The sequence below is a fragment of the Phascolarctos cinereus genome, unplaced genomic scaffold, assembly GCF_003287225.1.
Source record: "Phascolarctos cinereus isolate Bilbo 61053 unplaced genomic scaffold, phaCin_HiC Scaffold_4;HRSCAF=312, whole genome shotgun sequence".
Taxonomy (NCBI): domain Eukaryota; kingdom Metazoa; phylum Chordata; class Mammalia; order Diprotodontia; family Phascolarctidae; genus Phascolarctos; species Phascolarctos cinereus.
The window spans coordinates 253,451,725-253,470,897 of record NW_027555847.1 but is presented as its reverse complement, the minus strand read 5'-3'; the positions used below and the strand labels follow the sequence as shown (position 1 = coordinate 253,470,897).

Genomic DNA, 19,173 nt, shown 5'->3' with positions numbered 1-19,173 from the left:
TTTGTGGCTATGGCCAATCTGTTACCCTTAACCTAGCCTGGCCCTTCATTGTCTTACCTCCCAGTGGCCCCCTACTCCCTGCCACTTCCCACCCTTAATCCTATCTAGGCTCCATTCTCCCTTGGCCACTCCTGGAGTTCTATTACCTCATAGATTACTTGACCACTCCTAGATCCTTCCCATAGTCTTTTTGTATATAAGGTCCATCTCATCTCCATTAAGATGCTTAGATTCTTATAATCTAGCCACTGCTCAGATTCCTAAAATCTAACCACTTAGATTCTTATAATCTAGCCAACAGCTACTAATGTTCAGACTCAAGAGTCTGCCCAATATGATGGTTGTTATAATAAACCTTGTCTTTGGCTGAAAGAAGGCTTGGGTTGAATTCTTTCAGACAGAACCCGCATGTTGTGAAATTGGGGTCCCAGCACCCCTGAACCTCTAAACCACATCATAGTATCATATATGCTGATTCTTTACCCTAAATGTCTCTTTTTATTTTTTTTGAATAGAATATCAGGCAGTGGATATTGTGAAGCAATAATAATAGCATTTAGATGGGTTTGTTTGCTAAACACTTTACAAATATATCATTTGATCCTCACGTCAACTCTGGGAAGTAGATGCTATTATTATCCCCATTTTACAGATGAAAAAACTGAGGGCAGAGGTTAAGTGATTAGCTGAGTTACACAGCTAATAAGCATCTGAGGCAAGATTTGAACTCAAAATCTTCTTGACGAGAGCTCTATCCTAGTCACCTACTTGCCTCTTAAACAGTGCAAGGTTTTGTTCTGAAAATCCTTGCAGCGCTTCTAGGGCAATATCCCAGAGAGATTATACAAATGGGAAAAGGACTCACATGTACAAAAATATTTATAGCAGCTCTTTTTGTGGTAGCAAAGAATTGGAAATTGAGAAGATGCCCATCATTTGGGGAATGGCTGAACAAGCTGTGGTATATGAATGTAATGGAATATTATTGTGCTATAAGAAATGATGAACAGGCTGACTTCGGAAAACCTGGAAAGATTTGTATGGTTTGATGCTGAGTGAAGTGAGCAGAACCAGGAGAACCTTGTACACAGTAACAGCCATGTTGTATGATGACTAATATTGATAGACTTAACCCTTTTCAGCAATACAAGGACCTAAGACATCTCCAAAGTCCTCATGATAGAAAATGCTATCCACATCCAAAGAAGGAACCATGGAGTTTGAATGCAGATCGAAGCATACTATTTGTTATTTTTTTTCTTCTGTTGTGTTTTGTTTACTCTTTCTGGTGGTTCTTCCTATTGGTTCTAATTCTTCCTTACATCACTAATGTGAAAATGTTTAATAGGCATGTATATGTATAGCCTATATCAGATTGCTCACCATCTTGAGGAGGGAGGTGGGGAGGGGAGAAAAATTTAAAACTCAAGTTTATGGGACTCATTGTTGATAATTCAAAATAAATTTTTAAAAAATCCTTGCTGCATAATGTATGCTTTGCTTACATATATTTTAACACATGGAATACTTAAATATATGGAATTCTCATTTTAAAGGAGCTGTTCTAATCTTGCTCTTACAAGTGAACAGGTGAAATGGATTATCACAAGATCATGGATTTAGAGCCAGCAGGGAACTTGAGATCATGTAGTCTTGTCCCCTTGTTTTGGAGATGAATGCAAATGGAAGGCCCCAGAGACATTGTCACTTATCTAATGTTCCACCCCTAGGACATGGGAGTGAGGTAGGGTTGTTGTCCATGAGGTTTCCTTGGCACAGATAACATTTCCTTCACCAGCAGGTTAAGGCAAATAGAGGTTAAGTGACTTACCCAGCATCACACAGCTAGTAAATATTTCAATTAGATTTGAACACAGTTCTTCGTGACTCCAGGCCCAGTGTTCTATCCACTGAACACCTAGCTGCCTTCAAGGCAAAGAAAAACTGTGATATGCCAAGGGTCACATAGCTAGTAAGTGTCTCAGCACAGGCCTGAAGACATGTCTTCCTGACTCCAGGCCAAAGCTCTATCCACTGTGCTATCTACTTGCCTCTAAGTCAGGGCAGAATATACATTTACATGGTGCCTACTATAGGCCAGGCACTTTTGAGCACTTGGCAAATATAATCTCATTTGATAACCCAGCAGGATATTTTCATTTTATACTTGAGAAAACTGAGGCAAATATGGTTAAGTGACTTGCCCATGGTCACACAGCTAGTATGTGTGTAAGGCCAGATTTGAACTCAGGTCTTCCTGAGTCTAAGCCTAACCTTCTAATTAAGGTACCACTTCACTATCTCATACGTGGCAGAGCCAAGATGAAAACCCAGGTCACTGAGACTCTAAATCCTGAGTTATCCACTTCTCCCATCATATTTTTGCATATTCTGTGATAGAAGAAAAGATACACTTAACTGGGAGTCATAGGATCACAGGTTTAGATCTAAAGTCTAATGCCTTCATCATATTCCAGATGAAGAGACTTGGAAGCCCAGAGATTTAGTCACTTATCCAATCAATCCCATTAGTACACAGCAGAGGCTGGACTGAAGAGCCCAGTGCCTGATTCCACATGGAGCATTCTCTCAACCAAGGCCTATCCTATCCAACAAGCCACTTTGTGCTGTGACTTTGTGAATGAGTCCAATGAGATTCTTCATCTGTACAACAGATTGGAGCTGATCATTCCTCTGGACTACTTCAGCTCTCAAACTGATGACGTTTTGTTTGGTCTCTTCCCCTCTTTATGGCAGAATGGTCTTGTCTCCTGCTACAAAATTTAACACACTGAAGGAAAATCAGTGCTCCTAAAGTTCATATCTATATATCTATATCTATATATCTATATCTATATCTATATCTATATATATATATATATATATATATATATATCGAATCAAGGTTTATTTAAAAAGGTAAAGCTTTATACATACAATTTTAAAATGTGAATTCTTTGAATTAAGCAATATTACAAGCTATTTATAACAAAGTAGTGTTTACATTTCACAAATGTAAAAATGTCAAAAGAAACTCAAATTACAACTTGGATCCTGGGTGATTCAAGTGTTTGATCCCAAATGACACAAGTCAGATCCCATCTCTGTGAAGCGATCCTCAGTCAATGACATCATACTTTAGGATAGCTGGCAGCTGTTGCTATTCCACAGTGGTTACTCTGGTCCCTGGTCATTAAAACATATCCCTGGTCGCCCCACTCTTCACCCCAGCTGAAAAGAAAGGGGAGTATTAAGTTTAACAGCACCATTCAAAACTACCTTTTTTACTTTAGGAGTGCAAAGCCTTCTGATACACATTGCAACAGAATTTAAAAAATTAGTTGGACCTTTCAGAAAGCAATGAAAATAATTGTTGGTGACAACTTTGTTATTGTTTAGTTGATTAGTTGTATCAGACTCTTCATGACCAAAGATACTAGATTGGTTTGTCATTTCCTTCTCTGGCTCATTTCCCATATGAGGAAACTGAGGCAAACACGATTACATACCTTGCCTAGGATCACACAGCTAGGAAGTGTCTGAGGTCCTAACTGAACATGGGTCCTCCTGACTCCAGGGGCAAGCTCTCTCTAGCCACTGTGCCACCTAGATGCCCTAGTTCATGACAACCACTCACTCAACACTAAGTACTTTCAGGTTTTCCAAGTGAAGTGCTTTTCCCACAGTACTTTGTGAGTCAGTCTGACAACAACTGTATTAGAACAGTCCAACAAACTAGGCAGCAGGAAATCTTTTATACTATCGAGGGGGAACTCTCAACCTACTTTGGATCTTAAAAACAGGGCCCCTTCCACCCATGAACATCCTTTCTCCATTTCTCAGGATCCCAGGAACTCTACCCTTCTTCCTCCTCCCCCTTTCTTCAAAATGAAATAACCAGGAATTGGCAACAAGCCGGTCAATGACGTTACAGGCAAGATCTTGGTTTACCTGTTCTTGACAATCCAGTATTTCTTTCCATTCTTTGCTTCAACACCATAGCCCACAACCAGCACGCCATGATCTAGCTGTTCACTACTGCATTCTGGTTCATAATAAATACCTAGGATATTCAAGTGAAATATGAACTTGAGAAATGCTAACCAGTGAATGGCAGTAATACAGTTAAATGCATTGTTGCAGAAATAATGAGGAATGAATGCTTACCAGACCGATAGAACTGGAAAGATGCATGTCCTGCATCAACAGCAACAGATATGGGACCCACAGTAGCCACAGCTTTTGCAAGAGCCCTTTCCTGACCAGATGGGATATCCACATATCCAGTGACATTAGCACCAGAGCATTCTGCCCGATACCGACAGTCACTATCCTTTTAAAATGAAACAGAAAAAAGGTTTGGGTCTACTATCAGTGGTATTGCCCAGATGAATTTTAAATTGATGGTCTTGAAATTAATAAATCTATGGGTCATGTTCTTCCATCAGTTTATTAGATGAACAGCTCAAGAAGACAACTGGATATGGGTGGGTAAAGGACTATTTGAAAGTCCCATTGAAAGAAGGCTTTGTGATCATGAGACTGAGGATGAGCAGTTATTAGAAAAATCAGGATAATACCTCCCCCTGACAGGGCTGTTTGAGGATCAAAAGAAATTAAAGGAAGGACATGTTTGTAAACCTTAAGGATGAGATAAATGTCAGCAGTTATGCAAAATCAGACTCAATTGTCATTTAATTCCCTGCTCCTAAGAAGGCACTTGTGGGAGCTAGGTGTCAGGGAGGCACAAGTGTAGGCTACAAAGGCAAGAATGGATTTAGGTTCAGGGAACCTGGTTTCCAATCCAGACTTTGCCCCTTATTACTATGTTTGTGATCTTGAGCAAGTCATTGTAAAATGATGATGTCTGACTAAATGATCTCTTAGACACTACCGTGTCTAAGACAACACAGTCTACATACTTCCTAAGATCTCCTCTCAATGGGTGATTGTATTCATAGTGAAGGAAACTAATTTTTAGCGTTGATATATTTTGGATTCAGTTAGAGACTTTCTTTAGTTAGGAAGGTGGGTATTTAGGTCTTCAGTCTTTGCAGGCCTCCTCAGCTCCCATCCCAAACCAAAATGATGGGGAATCCAATAACTATATTCACCTTTCCCTCATAGGGATATGATTCCTCTGTATCAATGCCTTCATTTTTCTTCACATATTCAAAGGCATTATCCATTAAACCACCATTACAGCCTTCGTTGCCATCATTCCTAGAGCAGTCAACCAAATTCTGTTCACTAAGTGAAACAAGTTTGCCTGTTTTTTGGAACCACTGGCCTTCCAAGGAACCAGTTGCACTAAATGCCCAGCAAGAACCACACTGACCCTGAAAACATCAAAAGGAAGCACTGGTTAGTTGTATACAAGATAATCTTACTCATCTTTTTAAGAGATTGTATTATCAATCATAAGCTTCACTGAGTTTTATCTGAGTTATCTATGGATCAAGCTTAAGCAACTTTTCATACCTGATTCTTAACAGGAGTTACATAGCCTTTTTCTCTCCAGTCTACAGATTTAGGGGTCTGCATAAGGAGAGGTTCATGAAACAGAGTTCCTTTGTTCTTCCTTTGAAATCTATTTTGTCTAAAGCCATTCATCACTTGCCTGAATTCATCATTGGTCTAAAATGAAAAAAAAGATGATTTATATTATGTCATGAGCAAAAGATAACTGACTATTCAGTATTAAAATCAGATTGTTACAACACACCTACCATATCACCAAACTTGTTCATTTCTAACTGGAAACTATGCTTGCCAGCACTGTACTGTTGATTGTGCATTTCAATCATTCTCAAATTCTTCTCCCATGTTGCTCTCCTCCAATTATCTTCATTCTGGAAGTAAATTTAAAAAAATGTAAGGTTCAATAAGCTTCTGCTTTTATTATTATACATACTAGTAAAACCATCCTCAGACTAAATCTACTATCAATCACTTGGTTTACACCCAGTTGGGATGGTGACCACATTGAAATATTGCCATCCCAGAAGAAGTTCCAAATTCTGATGCTACAGACATCCCTAGCCTCTAAACTTCTGTGGGAAAAGCAGCAATTTTGAGCAAACGAAGCTCTTGTCTGAATAAATCTTTGGCTTCTGGGGAAATGACATTTCCTTAGTCCCACCTTGGACATGCTGTACTCTTGTTGGGGGGAAACGTTGCTTAAAGCTTACCGCTCCATAGGTCCTTCTATGTTGTGACTTCCATTTGTACCATTTATCATCTAAAGTCCGGTCAAATTGTGGAGTAGCAGCTACTATCCCCAAGCACAGGCAAGCTAAACATGCATACAAATTCATGTTTCAAACCTTAAGGGGAAAAATGGAAGAAAGCGATACAAATGTATAAGATTAAAAATCAAGCCAAACCAAAAATCTAAGCTCTTGGTTTTTTGGGAAATAAACACAATCTTCGCCCATCAATTGGGGAATGGCTGAACAAGCTGTGGTATATGAATGCAATGGAATACTATTGTGCCATAAGAAATGATAAGCAGGCAGACTTAAGAAAAACCTGGAAAGACTTGTATGTACTGATGCTGAGTGACGTGAGCAGAAGCAGAATGCTGCACACACTAACAGCCATGTTGTAGGATGTAGCCTTAGCCCTTCTCAGCAATGCAAAGCTCTAAGACATCTCCAAAGGTCTCATGATGGAAAATGCTATCCACATTCAGAGAAAGAACTATGGAGTTTGAATGCAGATTGAAACATATTGTTTGCCATTTTTTTTCTTCCATTGTGTTTTGTTTCCTTTTTCTGGTGGTTCCTCCTATTGGTTCTAATTCTTCCTTACAATGACTAATGTGAAAATATGTTTAATAGCACTGTATATGTATAGCCTGTATCTGATTGCCTGCCATCTTGGGGGGGGGAGGAAAGAAAAATTTAAAACTGAAAAGCTTATGGAAGTGATTGTTCATAAATCATAATAAATTAATAAAAATTTTTAAAAATCTTCCTAATGGAAAAACAAATTTTATTTCACCAAATATTTATACAATATTTAGTTATGTGCTAAGTATTGTATGTGGGGTGGGGTACAGTGAGGGTAAATGAGATGTAATGCTGATCTAGAGTTTAGACATTGACACAAAGACATTAAAACCAGGGACAATGCTTCATTAAATGCCAACATTAATAGTACAAACAATAAAAATGGACACTCAGTTCAAAAGCTGTAACTGTTTTTAGAAGCTGAAATGCACTCCTAAATTTCACTGCAGTGGTTCCTGAAATGAAAACCAAGGTCTGACCACAGTGGATTAGAGGCAGGTGACACAGTGGATAGAATGCTGTACCTACGGTCAGGAAGACCTGAGCTCAAATCCTGCCTCAGACACTTAGTAGTAGCTGTGGGGCTGTAGGCAAATCACTTAAACACTCAGCCTCAGTTTCTTTATTTGTAAAATGGGGATAACAGCACCTACCTTACAGGGTGGCTGTGAGGATAAAATGAGATATTTGCAAAGGGCTTTGGAAACCTTAAAGCACTAGCTTTTTAAAATTATCATTGTTAACCACTCAGAAGCTGAGTACCACATTCCACTCCCTGACTGTCAACCTACCAGGCTTGTCTCTAATACAATTACACTAATAATCTACTCAGCCTTCTCTCAGGTTCCTAAACTCCCCCAACTAAAGGCAGCTGTGATGAAACTAGTATCAAGCAGCAGACACTGAGCAAATGGGGAAGGGAGGGAGTTGTAGCTGCAGCAGCGACTAGTAAAGGACTCTTATCTCCCTTCCTATGAGTCCCACAGGAGGAGGTAAGGGTGTTTGGGATAAGCACATCTTATTACATTATCTTTGTCCTCCAAACTATCCCATTTCAAGAGTACCACAGGCCTTCCTAAATTCTCAGCCTCAGCCTCACCTTCAACTCTCCCTCCACCTAAGTATCCCAATCAGTTGCTGAAGCACCTCTGTCTTTGTTCTTCACAAGAGCCTAGTTCAGGCCCTGATCACTTCTCCAATGGATTTCTGCAACAGCCTTATAATTCATCTCATGGCCCCAAGTCTTCCTTCATTCCATCCTATTCTCACACAGCAGCCAAAACCATTCTAAAGTGACCATTTTACTCTTATAATCTCCAGTATTCTCCAGTGTTTCTATGGCCCATAGAATCATGTCTTTATTTCATTTTGATCTGATACTTTAAAAAAACTTCTATTTTTGTGTATTAGCAGTAGCACACGTATAATTTATGGAACATACTGGGGAAATGCTTTTTAATTTATTTTAATTCATTTAAATTTTTTTCCCTGATGGAGGTGTGTGTGTCCTAGTAAAAGTCTGCAGATTGCTGCTTTATTGAGGGCAGGGGGCTGTTTTTTGACTCTTTATAACCCCAGTGCTTATTAGCACAATGCTGGCACATAAGAGGTACTAAATAAATGTTTTTCTTAAAGCCATTACAACATTTCTAAGCCTCTCCCTAAATCACTAAATGCCCCTTCTCCAGAACTCAAAACAACTCCATTTCTCAGGACCATGACCAAGCAACATGCTACAGTAGCATACAGAGAGATTTGACATCAAGGTGACTGGGTTCAATCCTGACTTCTGCCACTTACTACCATATGGGCATGTCACTTCACCCCAAAGTCGCAGTTTCCCTGAGGTGCCTTCCAGCTTTAAATCTTTGATCCTATAGAGTCTAAAGTTAAGGCTTTAGAGTCAGCTGCTGATGGAGGGAATGGAGAAGAGGAAAGCCTTTTCTGCCTTTTCTATAGCAGAGTGAGGTAGCCACCTCCAGACTTTCACATCCTATCAGCCTTAGATATAAAAGCCCTGCAAGCCAAAATCCGTCTTTTACAAATACAAGGAATAGGAAGGTGGTCACACAAACTCTGGACATTTAAACCTCCTGCATCCAAAAACGACTTCTTCCCCGACTCTGTCCAAACAAGCTCCACCTCTCCAATCCGGGAAAGGTGGTCACGTGGAGGCGCCCATGTGAGCCAGGACCCCCAACACCAACAGAGAGGCAGAAGGAACTTGGCTATGAGCCACCCCTCCCAGTACTGTCCCCCACCCCGGGCACCAGCTGTGGGGGGTTTGCAAGGCACTGTAAGGGGCCTTTCAAGCGAGCCCCGGGACGAGCTCTTTTCCTCCTCCCCTGGGGCACAACCGTACACACATAGTCAAGCAAGTACATTCACACTTCCTTAGCCCCCCCACCCCCACCACATGGATGTCTGCAGAGTTTGCAACCGGAGGGAATCCGGAACCGCTCCAGGTCACCCGGGATGAATAAACCCGGGAAAGGGAGGGAGAACAATCCCATATCAGATTCGGAAAAGAAGTCACAGGTCATCCTGGGGCGGGTCACTCCTCATTCCCAAATCCATCCAAAACGTGACCCTCCTCAGCGCTCCCTCCTCCTAATCTCCTCTCCCATTAAATGCGGGCCGAAAACACACCCTAGACTCCATAAGCTGCGGACTCAGTCAGCTCCGTGCTCTTCCGTAATAGTAATGGTAATAAAAAGAGAGGCAGACATTCCTTTAACGCTTTTCAAGGTTTGCAGAGGGCTGTAGAGATGCTCCCCCACTTGAGCTTCGTAACAACCTTCCCGGGAAGTAGATGCTATTAATTTGTCCTGATTTCACCCTGGCTCCGGGAAAGGGTACAACACCCTAAAGTCAACCGCCCCACATTCCCCGTTCAGGTAGAACCACAACACATACATATACACAAACACACACACACACACACACACACACACACACACACACACACCCTCTCACTCACACACACAGACACACACACACACACACACACACACAAAATCGCAGCTGGCCAAGCTCTGCCCACTCAGCCGCATCTGCCAGCAGCAACAGCAACAACAAACTCTTCCCCAACCATCCCCCTTCCCAAGCCCAGGCTCTGCCCTCCTCTTTTTCTCCTTTCCAACCCGGGGATCCCCCAGACCTGAGGACTTTGCCCCTTTCCGAGCCCCTCCCTCGGACCTGGGAGTTGCGGGTTGCCCACCCTCACCTGGGCGTCTCAGCAGCGGCAGGACCTGGGGAGAGCCGGACCTCTAAGCAAACTTGAGGGTCCGGGCGGGAGACTGCTTAGCCCTGGGTCCGGTGGCTCCTCTTTTATGACAATATTCTGGGTTAAGCCTGTCTGGTCCCACCTCCCCTCTTAACCATTGGCTGGGCCGGGTGAAGGGGTGGGGCCACTGGTGGGTCAGAGACTCCGTGGCGCGTGATGTTTCTGTGTGTCTCAACCTGTCCGGTTTTGCAGTTGCCTTAGGGGAGGAGACGCAATGGGGTTGGGGGAGGGGAAGGGAGGAGTTTGGTGATCTGGGAGGCAGCTTTATTTTAGTTGGCTTGTAGAAAGGAGAAAAGGGTCGAGGCTTCCCCCAAAGGCACTCTGCTTGGCTAGGGGTTATTGTCCGAAAGTGGGTGAGAGGGAGGAAGGAATAGCCTCGTCACCAGGCGTGAGTGAGATCAGCGGCTTGGCAGAGGTGACCCGGATAAACCACTTCTGTATTCACTAATTCATTTATTTCAACCTTTAGAGAATCATAGAGTTAGAGCTGGAAGGGATCTTCCAGCCTTGCGTTCTCTGTGTGAAGAAACCGAGGCTCAGGGTCTAAGGATCAAAACAGCCAATGGCAGCACCGTGATTTAAACCCTGGCCCTCTCACTCCAAATTCTGAGATTTTCTGTATGAAGACAGGAGATTTACTGAGTCCCCAGGGAACTTAACTGTGGAGGGGGATGATAGCTATGGGAAGAAAAATATAATATGCTCTAATTAATGAGAGATGCACCACAGAAGTGTAACCAAATTGAGTACTTTGTGAAGTGGGGATTTGGGTGTGTGGTTGGGTCAGAGGCAGGCTTCCTTGTAGAGATGGCATTGGAATTGAGCCTAGTGGGATAGAGAGGGTTTCTATTGGCAATGTTGTGGGACAGCATTCTAGGCATAAGAAAAGCTTGGAGGTGGGAAAGCCACAGTTTTCTCCTGGGAACTGTCTTCTCCAGTAGATCTCTCTTTTCACTAATCTTCAGTTGCTCCCTGTCTATTGGCTGCTTCCCCTGGTCACTACAAAAATGCCTGAGTGTCCCTTATCCTCAAAAAACCTACAGGTGATTCCTGCTATCATCCTCCCTTTTGTGGGTAAACTCCTTGGGAGGCTATCCATTTCCTTTCCTCTCATTCCGTTCTAGCAGCCTAGCATTGGACCTCATCATTCAACTGAAACTCTTCTTTCCAAAGTTGCCAGTGATCTCTTAATCTTGCTGAATCCTTCTTGACCTCTCCATATAACCTTCGACACTGTCAGTCTCCCTTTTCTCTTTGATACTTTCTAGGTTCTCATGATGCACAGCTCTTTTGGTTCTGCTCCTGATCAATCTCCTTTGCTGGATCTTCCCACACTTGTTGCCCTGTGAGAGTCTCCCAAGACTCTGTCCTAGCTCATCTTTTTCCCTCTTTGCTGTTTCATATGGGGATCTTATCAGCTCCCACAGTTTCAGTTATTATCTCTATGTCGATGTCTCTCAGATCAACTTGTCCAGCCCCAACCTCTCTCTTAGCTTTCAGTCTTGCATCTGCAACTGCCCTTTAGACATCTTGAGCTGGATCCTGTAGACATGTTAAATTCAACATGTCCCAAACTGAACTTATTACCTTTCTCCCTACATCCTCCCCTCTTCCTAACTTCCCTCTTACTCTCAAGGATACCATTCTCCCATTCTCTCAAGTTCAAAACCTAAATATCATCCTCAACTTCTTCCTCTCACCTCCCATAGCCAATAAGTTGTCAAGTCCTTCATACCATTTCCTACTTATGCCCCCTTCTCTCTTCTGATGTTGCCTCCATGCTGGTGCAGGTCCTTATCACCTCAAGCTTGGACTACTGCTTTAGGTTCCTGGTTGGTCTCTCTGCCTGAAGTCTTCCCCCACTCAATCCATCCTTGATTTGAGCTGTCAGACTGATTTGGCTGAACAGTAGGTCTTATCATATCAACCCACTATTTGGCAATAAATCCTCTGTCTTTTAAAACCTTTGCTAACCTGGCCCCTGCCTGCCTTTCCAGGTTTCTTATACCTGCCTCCCTCCACATATCCTGTGAACCAGTGACAGCAGAGTCCTTTGTGTTTCTTCAGCACAACACACCGTCTCCCAGCTCTTTGCATTTTCACTGGCTGTCTTCCAAACCTGAAACTCTCTTCTTCATCGTCTCTGATTCTTAGCTTCTTTCAAATTTCAGCTAAAATTCCACTTTCTGCAAGAAGCCTTTACCTGTCTTTCCTTAAACTTAAGTCCTTTTTTATGTGATTATCTCCAATTTATCCTGACTATATCTTGTTGGGCCCTGGGCCTTCAAATCTAACCCCAGATTCTTACTAGCTGTGTGACCCTGAGCAAGTCACTTAACTCTGTCTGAGTTTCTTCATCTGTAAAATGAGCTGGAGAAGAAAATGGCAAAGTACTCCAGTATCTTTGCCAAGAAAATCCCAAATGGGGTCACAATGTGAGTTGGACATGACTGAAATGACTCAGCAAGGCAAGACAAGAGCTCTTATTTGTACCTGGCATATTATCTCTCCCATTAGACTGTGAATTCCTTGAGATTAGAGACTCATTTTTGCCTTTCTTTGTATTCCCAGTGCTTATCACAGTGTTGGGCAAGTTTTATATGCTTAAGAAATGCTCTTTAGGGACTGCTTTACTAGGGACTCTGTATGTGAGGGAGCTCCCTACACTGAAGAAATCACATATATGTTACAGGAATAACACCTGTAGGTGCCCCATCTGGGCTAGGCTAGTTTTTCCTTAAAAGATGTTGAAATGTCCTTGATACCTAGATGGTGTAGGCACAGAATTCTGTTTTGAAAATATCTAGGTGTCACACTGGATAAAGCCCTCACTTAGAGTCAGGAAGACTTGAGTTCAAATTCCCCCTCAGATGCTTACTAGTGTGACCATGAGCAAATCACTTAACCTTTTGTTCAGTTTCCTCAAGTGTAAAATTGCAGTTTACATAACATCTACCTCCCAGGGTTGTTGTGAGCATCAAATGAGCTAATATTTGTCAGTTCCTGCTGCTTAATGAGTACTCCCCTGATCATTTATGTATAAAAGCCCAGTGAAGGGGAAGACAAAGAAGGAATTGTTGTGTTCTAGGGATTCTGGAACCCCAAAATTCAAGGGCAAAAGGTGCCAGTCGGCCTTGAAAGAATTTGACTTAAGCCTTCTTTCAGTCGGAGACAAGGTTTATTAAAACACCATTAGGGGTGGATGAGATTCCTAATGAGTCCAGGTTATCAGCCAGATTTTAAGAATCTAAGCTATTTAGTGGGGGCCAGAGGGACACTTACATACAGTGGTCAAGGAATGGCTAATAAGCTTGGAGTGACTGGGAGGTAACAGAAGGGATCTAGATGGGATTAAAGATGGGAAGTGGCCTGGAGCTATCCAGGAGATAACAGACCTTGAAGGAATGGGCTAGGTTAGCTGTATTGGAGATTGGGGTAGGCTCAAAGGCCAATGCAAGGACAGTAGAAAGGATTGTAGCCCCAGGTGAAGGCCAGGGCCACCTGGGAAAGGGGAAGGGGAGGGTTTCCGGGGCCCAAACCCCATCAGAATCACTTTGCTTATCAGGCTTGACACAGGCACCTGCATGACACTTTGGAAAAATCAGAGGCTATGAGGTCACAATGTCATGTCCATGATGAATATTCTTTACCTGCTGTCGTTAAGTAAACCGTTTGTTAAATGTTAGTTCGTCTGTGAGTGATTCATTTCCTGAGCCACCAGATTGGCCTGAGAACATCTTGCTCTAGTTGGATGGATTGTATTGGACTGATCTCATCATGGTTGAAGTGGGGGAGAGGAAGGTGATGTGGAGGAAGTAGATCCCTGCATGATTGGATGGCCTAATGCCTTTCACTGCCTCAAGCCATGGAGCTTCTGTCATGCTTATGACTGAATACCATAAGGGCCTGAACCAGGGGGATTAGAAAATAACCTATGTGTAAGCATTTATTTGCTAGAGGGGGATGTAAATGGGCTCTGAGTCTTTGAGAGCAATGCACTAGAAAAATCCCATTGATAGACAAAATGGAGGGCTGGACATTTTCTCTGATCCCCTATACCTCTCCAAATTCTTCAGAACAGCCCAATTATGTGCCAATGATAAACTTTAGTTTTCTTCATAATTTAGCATACCTAGAATCCAAACCAACAAAGAAACCCATGAACTGATGTCTGCCCTAAGCTCGCTCATCATCCCTCTCCCACTTGCCAAGTTACTACTGATTCACATGAGGCTCCTAAGAAAACCCAACCATCCACCATATCTTCTCTCTCTCTTTACAGGGCCATGGAGATCTGGGCTCCAGGCTAGAGAAACCTGCTCTGACCTGGACAGATCGCCAGTGAACATCTGCAGTACTCCATAAAACAGAAGGTTACTGGGCTAAACAGCCAATGCTGTGGTGGATAACATTCTGCAGGAAAGCCGGGAACAGAGGGAAAGGGACAGTTGTCTGGGCTTGAAATAGAGCTCAACAACACATCCCTCCCTCCATCCAATGCCACCTCCTCCCAGAGTCCCAGAGACACAAACTACAAAAATCAGTCCCATAGGATCAGCCCTTTGAATTGTCATTGCCTGGCCAGAGAACTGAAGAATAGAGGCAGTAAGACAAAAGACCAGGACAGGATCATTTTGTGTGTGTGTGTGTGTGTGTGTGTGTGTAAGTATTAAGCATCCAGCAGTTCTGTTCATCCAAGAGTCGTGTGGGCCAGAGACCTAGACTAGTACACTGTGAACTGTCCAGTGTGGGGGGAGGCTGAGACATTTTGAGATTCATCCCTCAATCAGAGAAGAGTGAGTGAGAGAGTCAGAAAGTGAACAACGGGGGGAAAAAAAACCCTGAAATTACCAGAGCTATCAGAAAGAGGAAAACTCAAAGCCTTTGAATATAAGCAGATAAATAACCAGCAAAAACAATAACAGGGGAAAGAAATATGACCTTCAAATGTAGGAAACCAATTCAGACATCTAGGAATCAATGCAGCAAAACAATGGAAAATGATCCCAACTGATGAGGCAGATGTGGAATTTGAGGAGAGCAAGGAAACACAATATGCCATTCCTGAGTGGTTTAAAAGAGAAATGAAAATTATGAGAGCAGAATTCATAGCCTGCAGAGCAAAAATAATAAGCAGACTAGAGAAACTGGAATCTGTAATGGCAAATCTCACCAAAGAAGCAAAAGAGAGAACAATAGCCAGAGAATGCAAAACACTGAAGTGAAGGACAATCCAGAAGAAAAAAAGATAAAGCAATGAAATTAAAAGAAAATATTCTCACTATGGAAGCCAAACATACTAATCTTGAAGAAAGGCTACATAGAGACAACCTAAGGACCACAGATTCCAAAGAAGAATATGACAGGATAAAAAAAATTAACAGTATAATACAGGAAATAATGGAAAGGAGCAGCCAGAATTTATGAGCATAGAGAATGTAATGTCAATTGAAAGAATTCATAGATTATCTCCACAAACAAATAAACAAACAAAAAACCCCAAAGCTCTAAACCGCAAGATACATGGTGGTTCAATTCAGCAATTCGATTCAGAAACAAGTTCTACAAGCAAAAAATAAGAAAGACCTTTAAACATAAAGGAAAAGAAACCCAAATGACCCAAGACTATTTCACACCCATTAGAAAACACAGGAGGGAAAGAAACAATGTATTCCAAAAAGCAATAGAGCTCAGGATGCAGCCCAGGGTGACTTAACCTACAAATCTGAGCTAAACTATAAATTTAAAATGATGGACATTCAATAATAAGTATTTGAAATTTTTTTAGAAAGAAAACTAGACCTGAATGTATTATTTGCTTCTCAAATATCCCAAACAATAGGAATAAATAGGAATAAATGCAGCAGACAGAACTTGATGATACCTTCCTGAAGCAGAAGACATATAGTGCCCTAAAAGCTTTTTAAAGAAGCAAATTTTAATTAAGGGTTGTTTTTCTAGCACCTTGTGAGGCCTCTCCTGAACTTAAGGGCATCCTAGAGTCTCTTTCTCTTATCTGAGATACCATAAAACTTCCCCCTGTGCTGGACCATAAAAATTCCTTGTCTCCCTCATCCTGAGTCATAAAATTTCCCATCTTCCTTATCCTGGGTCCCCTATCCTGCCATCCATCTTCCTCATCCTGTGTCATGACAACCCCTTCCCTTATCTTGTAAGATAAAGCAGACCCCTTATCCCTTTGTAAGTTGCTAGTCCTCTTTCCAGAGCTAGCCCGCTGCTTTTGCGTCAATAAAGCTCCCAATGGTTACAGAGAAGGTCTAAGTGAATTCACACCTGAACCAGCTCTCCCAACTCTAAACCTCAATATTCCCTATAGATGAATTGATGATTTTTTTGTTGAGGAACTACATTACAAAATGGGCAGCTAGGTGGGACAGTGGACAGAGCAGTGAGCCTGGAGTCAGGAAGACCTAAGTTCAAATCGAGCCTCAGTGTGACCCTGAGTAAGTCCCTTACCTCTGTTTGCCTCAGTTTCTTCATCTGTAAAATGAGCTGGAGAAGGAAATGGCAAATCATTCTAGTATCTCTGTCAAGAAAATCTCAATGGTGTCACAAAGAGTTGAACATGACTGAACAACAACAATATTCCAAAAATGGGAAGATGAAAGAAAAGGGAAGAGGGGAGTATGTGATGTGCATAGGGCAAATCTAGTCAAGGGTTAGCAATGAGGGAAAGGTCTTAGGAAGAGAAGAAACAGCAGGGGAGTGGGTGAGGAGTTGAGGAAAAGGATTGAAAAAGGAAAAGGAGAGGAGAGAGGTCTTGCTTTAGTAGTGGGAGGAGGTTCCACTGATGAAGGCTTCTCTGGGTAAAGAGAGATATTTTGTGAAGGGGGATAGGGACCTTGTACTGAGGGTGGTCTTTGATGCTTATATTTGTATGTATTTGGTGCTTGAAAAGACCACTTGTTCTACTTCGGGAGGGAGGGATTTGAATATCCTGGGGCAACTGGCACCTGAGAGAGGGAATAAGTTTTGAGGCAAATGGAGAAAACATGGTAACTAGGGAGAGGGTATATACCAATGGTGGGCTGCATAATCAGAGAAGTTGGGGGGGGTGTCCCCTACCCTGTGGAAGTGTCTTCTCTGTCCCATGTAGGAATTGTCTATGTCCTGGGAGTAAGACGCAATGGAAAAAGGGAACCCTTCTGGATAATCTCTACAAAGCAGTGGCAGAAACTGCCAAGAGGGGAGAAGCTCAGAATGGATACCTTAGAATTTATGATTTCATAAGGAATATAGAGAGGCTAGGAACCAGAGCATGAGGGCCCAGAACAGACACAAAGAGAAGATGAATGATGGAGAGAGTGAGAGAAACCCTCTCTGGAAAGGGATGCCAAAAATGACATATGAAAAAATAACGAACAGGCCAAGTGGAAGGGCTGGCTACGAAGTGGGAATCTATTTGACTGAGAGAAAAAAAGAGAAGAATTAAATAATCCCATAAAAGCAGGAAAGAAATTGGAACTAATTAGCAAAACCCCAAAGAGAGAGGAATAACTAATGGGATGAGAGTAATCACTGGTGACAGGGAGAGAGTCTTTGGGAATAGGACACCTTAAAATTAATAAACCAAAATAACTGAAGGAATATAATGCTGTGTTTACAGGAGAAGAAGGTTAAAAAATTATACTTTGAAAAAACCCAATATTAGAGACAAATGGAGGAAAATACAAACATAATGTTAACAATTTAAAATGTGAATTTAAAGGTTAGATAAGAAAACAAAATCCAGTAATATGTGGCTTAAAAGGAACATATTTATAAAATAAAAATCTACACAAAATAAAACAGGGAATGGAAAAAAATTTACTATGTATCAAGTGAATCCAAAAAAGCAGAAGTTGCAATCATGCTCTCTGACAAAGCAAAAGCAAATATTCAAAAAATTAAAAGGGGTAATAAACATGGAAACTACGTTATGGTGAAAGGAACTATAGACCGTTGTTTGGTTTCTTAACCCATATTAGTAATAAATTTATATGCTCCAAGTGCCTTAGGATCCAAATTCATAAAAGAAACATTAACTAAGATACAAGAAAATGTAGACAATAACATGATACAGTTCTATATGGCGACTTTCCCCATGCCAGTTTTGATATATTGCAGGTTGACATAAGAAATTAAATTAGAATTGTGGGACAGTTTTGCAGAAGCTGCAGAGGACATGCAAGTGCCAGCAAATGACACAGAAAAAGTTTAGAATCTCAGAAATGCATAGAATATGTGTATAGTATTGTATAATATAAATATTTTATCTTTTAATCTTATAATAATTCAGACTTCTTCTCTGGCATGAAGAGAGGGCCAAAAAGTTTAACGTAGATTTTCCAGATTGAGGGAGCACTGAACCTCTAAGCCCGGTGATGTGGAAGGGATAATTATAATGACAGGAGACTAAGATGTCCATACCCTTTGAACCAGAGACTCCATTTGAGAGGCCATTGAAGGCTGTGAGCATACTTGAGACTCTTTGATAGAGGACACTGGGGAAGCACTTGGAAGAGCAGTATTTGAGTCTTCCTGGTATTCTAGAGACTTTTCCAGAGTTGGTGATAGGGATAAAGTGCCAACTGTCCCCATCTGATTTGTGGAGGATAAGGATGTGCTGTGTCAATTTAAAAACAGAAACCACTTTTTCTCTCACCCCAGAACTGTGAACTTTAACTCTTTCAATGGAAATTCTAGAAAGTGACAAGTGGGGACCCTTGTGGAGTGATCACGGGCATGGTGCCTCCCTACCCCCCTGGCAGAAATGGTAACTGTTCACATTTGGAAGTTAGAGCATAAGCTGCATTAAATGCCACCTTGGCCACCCCTTGTTTTGTATCTCTTTGCTGATTTATATGACAATGAAGAAAAGCTCAAGCTAGTGAAAAGAGAGTCACTAAAGGACTAAGCAAAGACTCCAGTAAAACTGAAGCAAAGAGTTGAACATAATTAAATACCTTTAATTTTATAATCCAGTCACCTAAATATATACTCATTCATGGCAGTTGCTAACCCAGTAACTTTCCATTAATGTATGATATTCAGGTCCTAACAAATGCCATAAACTATTAACTCTAGGACTGT

At 41.7% G+C, this 19,173-nt stretch overlaps 1 protein-coding gene across 1 annotated transcript; it reads right to left on the bottom strand.

Moving 5' to 3' along the window:
• Positions 1 to 2,891: 2,891 nt before the first annotated feature.
• On the bottom strand, positions 2,892 to 10,127 carry LOC110197639 (procathepsin L-like). The gene is made up of 8 exons (XM_020971697.2): positions 10,021 to 10,127; positions 6,192 to 6,326; positions 5,730 to 5,852; positions 5,482 to 5,637; positions 5,115 to 5,339; positions 4,168 to 4,333; positions 3,952 to 4,063; positions 2,892 to 3,231 (listed from the first exon to the last, which is right to left on the bottom strand). Exons 2-8 carry the CDS (start codon positions 6,315 to 6,317, stop codon positions 3,132 to 3,134), a joined length of 1,008 nt encoding a protein of 335 aa, XP_020827356.1. The 5' UTR covers positions 6,318 to 6,326; positions 10,021 to 10,127; the 3' UTR covers positions 2,892 to 3,131.
• Between the last annotated feature and the right edge of the window lie 9,046 nt (positions 10,128 to 19,173).